Source organism: Pavona decussata, unplaced genomic scaffold, assembly GCF_977016875.1.
Source record: "Pavona decussata unplaced genomic scaffold, jaPavDecu1.1 SCAFFOLD_50, whole genome shotgun sequence".
Lineage (NCBI taxonomy): Eukaryota > Metazoa > Cnidaria > Anthozoa > Scleractinia > Agariciidae > Pavona > Pavona decussata.
Window position 1 is genome coordinate 942,010 of NW_028145472.1, and position 7,991 is coordinate 950,000.

At 38.4% G+C, this 7,991-nt stretch overlaps 2 protein-coding genes and 1 long non-coding RNA gene across 5 annotated transcripts in view; 1 reads left to right on the forward strand and 2 right to left on the reverse strand.

Moving 5' to 3' along the window:
* LOC146481418 (uncharacterized) overlaps nucleotides 1-7,991 on the forward strand; it is a 78,697-nt gene that overhangs the window by 31,522 nt on the left and 39,184 nt on the right. The gene's annotated exons all lie outside the window — the stretch shown is intronic.
* LOC146481421 (uncharacterized) overlaps nucleotides 1-7,991 on the reverse strand; it is a 96,297-nt gene that overhangs the window by 25,032 nt on the left and 63,274 nt on the right. The window lies entirely within an intron of this gene.
* LOC146481423 (leucine-zipper-like transcriptional regulator 1) lies at nucleotides 921-6,333 on the reverse strand. Its single transcript, XM_085108537.1, has 7 exons — nucleotides 6,097-6,333; nucleotides 4,937-5,034; nucleotides 4,157-4,208; nucleotides 4,007-4,060; nucleotides 3,279-3,359; nucleotides 1,847-2,474; nucleotides 921-1,401 (listed from the first exon to the last, which is right to left on the reverse strand). The coding sequence occupies exons 1-6, from the start codon at nucleotides 6,133-6,135 to the stop codon at nucleotides 2,367-2,369; spliced, it is 432 nt and encodes a 143-aa protein (XP_084964663.1). The 5' UTR covers nucleotides 6,136-6,333; the 3' UTR covers nucleotides 921-1,401; nucleotides 1,847-2,366.

Below are 7,991 nucleotides of genomic sequence, written 5' to 3' on the forward strand. Positions count from 1 at the left end.
GGATTTTACAAATTTTTACTAATTTTTTCTCAAACATGCCCTGAAGAAGAAAGGCCCTGCATTTCGAAATATTGGAAAAATATACTTTCTTGACCATGAAATCAGCCTTGCTTTTTTTTTTTATTTGTTCTACAATGTTTTGCTGATTAGATCCTTGACTTCAGGATCTGGTACTTTTATTTTGTCGCGCTGGTCCTTGCAAACACAGTTAATTACTGGTTTTTACTCAACTTTTTCTTGGATTTTCATAATTCAACGATGGTCATCATGTGACATTTCAAGTGTATATGGCTGTTTTTTTTTTGCTTGATCAAATGTTAATGTTGTTCTCGTATGAAAATGAAAAAAAAAAAAGAAAAAGAAAAAACCCTTATCAATTTTTCTTCCACGTCAAAAGTCACTTCCGGCTGGGTACAATACCGCGCAAGACAGGAGACTGGGGACAGTGGGGTTGTGACGTCAATACAGTGGTTCCTCTAGTCCACAGATGTTTCATTCTGAGTATTCGACAATCCAATTCATATGTTCGTTCACAACACAGTTTTCTTCCTCTACATACGAAAAGCAATCGAGGAATAGAGAAATCGTGAGACACGCTTTCTTTAATTGACGTCACAGCCCTACTATCCCCAGTCTCCCGTCTTGCACGGTATTGTACCCAACCGGAAGTGAAATTTCACAATTGTATACGCCTAAAACGCAGCGGCGAAAAATTGAGGATTAATTTACATAAAGATTTGATCAGGCAAAAAAAAATCTCATATACACTTTAACTTCCCTACACAATTAATCCACAAAAGGAAACGCCGTAGCCTGGATATCTACTTTGACGTAGTTAATCCACAAAAGCAAAATCTTGGCTTCTTGGCTTTTTTAAAACTGTCGTGAATTTTTTCACTGCACTTTTCCTGCACTAGAACGGGAAGTAAAAACAATTTTCTTTTTTCAGTTTTACACTGTGTCTTATCTTATTTATAAATAATAATAGGCACGCTCGCCTATACCTGAGCACACATTCGACGATCTCGTTTGGACGTCTCATTACGTTCAAAAGCTTCCAGGACCCTTATTCTCTTCCACACGCGCCTTCCTCGCGAGGACAAGACAGTGGCGTTACAGAAACACCTCAACCCTGACTCACTGGGGCTCAATTTGACTCTGGTTCCCAGCTAGACTGCTTACTCGACTATGATTCGCCTCTAGGTACCTTATACAATTTACAGAACTCTTCCCTTCTTATATGAGCGACGATTGTATAAATGGATCTGCCTGAGGTTTTTTAAAGGGACTACGTCAGCTGGGACACATGCGCAGTAGAGTACTATTGAAACTAATTTGCATCCAACTCGTCAAGGGATTTTTCTTTCCCGCCATTGCAAAATCTTTCGAAAATAAGAGCTTCTGTACGACGCAAGTATAAGCATAAGCACAAGCATAAGTACAAGGATGTTTACACATGTGATAAGCATAAGCATAAGGTGACATACGCAAGCGCAGAAGCATAAAAATTTGCTGCCGCCATTTTGCAAATGGTAACGCATGAGTAACTAGAATGTACGCTGACAACTTGTCACTGTTTTTCAGTTTTATTTCCTTGCGCTTGTGCTTATGCTTGCGTCGTCCCGGTTTACACGTACGACACAACGACGAGCACAAGTATAAGAGAATGGAAATCGTTCCATTTTCTTATGCTTGTGCTTATGCTTGCGTCGTTGCGTCGTACGTGTAAACCGAAACGACGCAAGCATAAGCACAAGGCGCTTATGCTTGCGTCGCACCGGTTTATACGTAGGTTTCTTGTGCTTATGCTTGTGTTAATGCTTATCCTTGCGTCTTACGTGTAAACCAGGCTTTACTAAAGAACGTTTGCAAATAACATATTCAGCTAACTTTCCGAAGATGAACGCAAATCAAACAGATGAAAACAGTTTACTGAACTCTCCGACGGTATTTAAAAAAGTTGGGCCGACGATTTCAAAGTGCTTCTCATCGACGCGCGCATGCGCCTTGGGTGACACAACCCCTTTAAAAGAAATGAACCAAACTGTATAATGCAGACGCAGAACCATTGCTTAGCGCAGTAATTTTTTTGGTGACGACCTCGTTGCCCTTCTTTCCATGGGTTTTAGGAGGGTGCCTCATTTTGCTAGTGCGCATACATTCTGCGCATCTCCAGATGATTCGAGAACCTCTAGTTTCTGAAGGACGGTGCCTACTAATTTTTAGAATCATTGCTGCTTTAGTATCTCTGAAAAATGCGTGGTTACCCCTAATTTTCATTTTAGATTCCAAGACCCCTTTGTAAGATCTCTATTTCCCACAGTTATTCTCTGTATTAGGAAACACAGTCCGTCAGGCCTCTTTTATCACGGGTTAACAGCTAGATCCGTGTCTTTTAAGTAGTCTGCTATAGCATCCAGAATCTCCAACAACAAATCTCGGCTTAGTCTTCTGAGCTTCGGAGATTTTGCAACCTTCGGTGAGAGAAAAAAAGAGAAATAGTCAGTTGATCCATGCAGTGTAACATGCAGCGAGTATCTTTTGTGATTTCTCCTTGGGAGAACAAACTATCATGAGTTTTTTTGTAAGGGCAATTTCTTTAAAATAAGCTAAAATACTTGGTGAACTTGAAAAAATTGGCCCGTTGTTTTCAAGTTGCAGTCCATTTTAAACCTGACCCCGCAGCCAAATGTAATAAATACTAGTTCCTGTGCACTAGTAGGGTAATTAACAAATATGAATCATTATTTTAACATTTCAATCGATACAAATGTTTTCCGCTTATTCAAAGTGACACTTAAAATAGGTGACCCTGCTCCTTTAAGGACGGTACCTCCTAATACAAAGTCATTTTTGTGGAGTTTATAAGTATACGGGAAGAGCTATTGGTGGGAATACAAGAGAAAATGAGGAGTAGCAAAGCTTTTTCAGAGATGATTTCAGAGAAACAATAAGTCTAAAAATCGTTACTATACATAAAAATGCAATGCATTTTTTCCCAAGTTGAAGCTCAGTTCTCTTCACTTTTTCGATTCGTACAGATCTTGCTGAGATCATCTTTTCCTGCATTTTTTTTTTTTTTTTCACTGAAAATTTGATTTAAGATCTTCACGGTTTCTGGACTCGCGCATTGAAAAGCAGGAAACGGGAAGCCCAAGGGAATACCTTATTGGTCTCCTTAGTCAATGAAAATCGCTCTGTCAACCAACATTTAAATGCAATGTTAGTCAGAGGTAGCAACTTTCCTCTTTCGACCAAAGTACCTGAGAACTCGTTACCTTAGTAAAATGTCCGACAACAAGGTCGAGTGCATGCTTCTTCATGTCCGAGGCGCCGATCCTATGAGCCGCTTCAAGAATCTAATGAAAAATAATTAAAAAACGTATTATCAGTTGTTTGTTATCAAGTAGTGAGATCTTGTTTCACCGATTAAAACACCAGGTCTCAGTTGTACTCGGCTGTGCGTGGGAGACGAAGAACAGTTTGAAACAAACTTAATACCCGATGTAAGCATCAGACTATCAGCACTTAGTCTTAGTTAAAGAAACCTGATACTCCATTTTTTGAGAAGACATTTGTAGAAAATTGAACGCCTCGATCGAGTTCAGGAAATCATTTCAGTTCTCCTACAATCGTTTCAGAGACAGCGCGTCTTGCCATCGGTATATCTTGCCCCTTGGCCCGTGAGGAAAACTAGTCGAGAATGAGGCATCCTGATATCGTGAAAGCCGCACCTCCCCGCCCCGCCTCCTCGCCCCTCAATGGGTATCACACAATCGTCATATGTGAGCAAAGTGATTTGGCTTGGAACTCATAGCTCGCATGAACCACTCCAGCGAAACCTACGTTGTGGAGTTTTTATGCTAGGCCAATGGATGGGGCCAAAATTCTCAGTCCGTGACCGTCAAGTCCAAAAAATGTTTTTTCAGCTCTCAGCGTTCTATACAGAGACTCTCTGTATTCGTTACAATGAACAGTTGTGATAGTAATAGCGCCCTTTCCTTACCTCAACTACATTTTCAAACGAGACATTCATTTCCAGATTCTGTTTACAGAAGGCCTGAAAACATTATGGAGTAATTTCATTAATTAAAATCAAGAAGAAACAGATGTTGGAAAAGACTAAATTGTAAAACCTGTAAGAGATTATACAGACCTGAAGTCGATTGTTAGCGGAGCCAAAGAAATAAGGAGCTGACAGAAGATGTCTTGCATACAAGGTCAAGGAAAATTTCTTAATTTGGTACCTTAAGACTATAACTAAGAAACTAGTTACGAAATTAGTGAGCGCGAGTTCAATGGAGCAGGCTTGTTATTAAGAAACAACGAGTTCATTTAAGGTCATGCAAGTGACGTTAACCCGAGACTTTAAATCCAGCAGAGTTAATTGAAAAAGCTGTGTACTGGAAGTGCAGATGAACCCTTCCTCAAGGATACCTTCTCATAACCAAACAATGTTCCCCGAATACCTCACAAGGGCAAATACACTCAATTGAAAAAAATTGTTCCGTACAAGCGTGAACGATGCGACCTGACGGAATTATGGGATGATCTTAATAGCATGCGCACATTTCGTGTTTTTTTTTTCTCGTCCGTGACAAATATGTACGTTTTAAGCCCTAGAAAGCACACGTGCTTTTATTTTCTAATTATTAATGACAGTCGACGTGGCCTCTCTAATAAGCCTGGTGGTTTCTTGATGTCTCGTCGCCATTATTGTAAATTGAATGATTTCCTCTGTTTTTAGTAAGGCAATTAAATGATGATATTGCGTGAAAAAAAAAATAATAACAACAACAACAACAAAAATGTAAATAACTTCATAGGTCAAATGTTCTCCAGAAAGCTGTTGGGTTTTATCGTTAATTGTTTATACCTTTTTGTCTGACGTGTTTTCAATCGAGTGTATTTAAGAAACCTAACTTATGAAGGATACAGTGAGTCCTCAGGCGGCATAGACACATCTCCATGATAAATATAAAGAAGGAGAGAGTTGAAAGCTTCTCGCGAAGGAATTGTCTCACCAATGGTAATCTTTATGAGGAAAAAAGACGGTGAACGGTTTACTTGTGTGCTCACCAAAACAAACACAAATGAAGCAATAACAAAACACCAATCGGAACTCGATAAGAAAACAATGGAACTTATCATCAATGATGAAAGTGATATCAAAATCAAGTGTCGCGAAAAGCAAATAGGAGTATAAGTACTCCCCCTTCCCCCCCCCCCCCCCCCCCCCTCGTTCAGTCCAGCAAAGACACACCCTCAGCATTTTGTTAGCAGGCGTGACCCTTTATGTTCGCTGCTACGTATTTAACACTTGAGCCTAGATGTTCCACGCTGGGGATTTTTTTAAGTCAAATGTGGCCAAAACGTTTCTCCTCCTTAGGGTTTTGTAGTAGCAACCTCAAACTTTGCAACCAGACAAAACAATATTTTCTCTACAACTTGCCCGAATCGGATTTTTGAATTTCATTTTTCTAGCGGTAAAATGACGTCATCAATTTGGCGGGAAATTTTTTTGGGAGCTACGACACAGTTGTCCCTAACATAAAAAAACAACATGAAATGAGAATAACAAATCTGAAAACAAATTTGGAATACCTCATTGGAGTCAAGAGTTATGGGAAGTTAAGCGTTCAATTTAAGGCTTTTTTTAGTAACAAAATGGCGGAAAATTCAAACTTCAGAAGCCCAAAACTTTTGATTCAGTTTAGATATTTCAAATCTTTTTTTCAGTTTTGTAATCCTTCAGGTATGTTTATTTAAAAAAAATGTGATCGCCTGCAAAAATTGAGATTCGTACAATAAAACCCTGAGGAGAAGAAACTTCTCGGCCGAATTTGACTAAAAAAATCCCCAGCGTGTTCGATAGTCGGTTAACGCATGGTCTATAGGAAAAATACAGCTCGACTAAATTAAGTTAAATTTCTCTCAAATAAAGTCAAATCAAAGTCACAAGACTACTCGGATGTAAGCAACAACTAGACAGAATATGTCGTATGAAAGCACGGGTTTGTCACGTTTTTGGAGCTTGACAACCTCAGCGTGAGAATGCGCCTTTTGAGGAAATGAAGAGCATGCAATTCTACCCACCATGACCGTGTTGTTCTCCGGCATAAATGATCGAAACATTGCCTCAAAATAACTAAACAGAAAAAGAAAAAGAACAATCTTCAAAAACTAGATATGAATGGTATATAATCCTACTGAAAACTTTCAGGGGGACGACCCAGTACACATCAGAACACGAGAATCTTTAAGGAATCTTCTTAAAAGACAATTAAAAAAAACGCATTACAGTTTCAGTGTTGTATTTTTCTTGTATTTATGGTAACAAGCACATATAAGAAAGAAGTAATTCACTCAGCCAACCTACCTACACCTTGCAGCCAAGACAGCCTGGAGGGAAAAAACGACAGATAGTCATTCATTTCGTAAATCTTTTACCAGAGGCAAACATAGACACGCAACGCGTACAGAAGAGATGGCGTTTTCTGAAAAGTGGCGCCATGCATTGATCGCGGTCAAACGTAAAAACTAAGAAAAGTCCAATTTTCGCTCTGGTGGAAGGGAAAAACCCTAAATTCAATCACCTTATCAGAACAAGAAATAATATACGGATTCACTAGAGATCTCTCTCGTCGTCTTGGCTTAAACCTCTGTTTAATTATTGCCAAATACTAAATCTATTCTGCGTCACGAAGAGAAGAAGAGTTTATCTGGGAAGCCTAGTATTGTGCTATATTAAAGAGTCACCTTGAAATTGAAAATCACAAATCTAAATTGCAAATAAGTCTTTGAGTCTTTTAATTTTAGTTCATTTTTTGCTATATTGCTTTGCAAGGCTGCCATGTGCCAGCAAGTAATGTGTAATTGTGTAATTTTTTGCTTAAGTTTGTAGTTTTAAAAGCATCATAAGTATTGTAAACATCTTTAGTACCGTCAGTTGTAAGTATGTAAGTATTGTAAGTAATTAGTATCGAATTGCAAGTAACGATATAATTGTTAGTACCGGTGTTAGCTGTATTGTAAGTTGTGTAGCTAGTTTGTTGTGTAGTTAAGTATGCTTCTTTTTTGTTTTGTAATGTAGTATCATATAGTAATATAATAAATGAAATGTACTGTTCTGAAGTATTCAATAAAGTTTTCTTAAAAAAAAAAAAAAAACTAAGAAAGTCTGGTGAAGATAAGGTTTTTACTTTGAGAGCTCAAAGATGATCAGCTTTGCGTGAATTGTGAGTTTACCAACTTTTTGCACGATTTGTTTAAAAAGTTAATTTCAAGTCTGTTATGTGGAGACTGGTAGGCGCTGTGTGTCTTCGTTTTCTCTTTGATTGCATGATATTACCTTACCATGTTCTAGCAAGAGAAAATTCTTTTGGTTCTAGCAAATCATAAAATAATTTAGTAACCTCAGAGACTCACATAAAACTTACCACCTTTCAAAGCTCTCAAAGTAAAAACCTTATATTAACTGACTTTTCCTACTTTTTACGTTTGACCGCGGTTGCGGTCACGTGACTAGTATCGTATAGTATCGAAATCGGCATTTGAGCAGAACTAAGAAACGATCAATCCCTATTATTTGGTGACAAGTTAGCTGACCTTCCAAAAGTCCGCGGGTGCAATTCATGCAAAAAAACAAAACGTCCCCGTTCCTTAGATACATGCAAAAGAAATTTCCTGACGTCATCGCCCGTCCTCGTTTGAGGAAGATATGTCCAGAAATGCCGCTAATGAAATTCAGAAACTGTATGATAGAATTCGCAAAGTGTCCCCTAACCTTAATTCTCACCAAAACACACATAATTCTGTCAGACATGAAGTCATGAGAAAACGACAAAAAGCCTGTATTTTTTAAGTATCCAAATTCAGGGCTAGGTGCATTTCTGGACATTAGTGACACTGTTGAACCGAAATTTGGCAATTCTTGAAACTTTAAAGCGTTGTGATTACAGCAAAGACCAAACAAGGTTATTGTAATGTAT

Coding starts and splice junctions, on each gene's coding strand:
- LOC146481423 (XM_085108537.1), bottom strand. CDS start 6,135: ATGTTTCGATCATTTATGCCGGAGAACAACACGGTCATG. Junction 5,035..6,096: donor CGGAGAACAACACGGTCATG/GTGGGTAGAATT, acceptor TTCCTCATAAAG/ATTACCATTGGTGAGACAAT. Junction 4,209..4,936: donor ATGCCGCCTGAGGACTCACT/GTATCCTTCATA, acceptor CTTGTATGCAAG/ACATCTTCTGTCAGCTCCTT.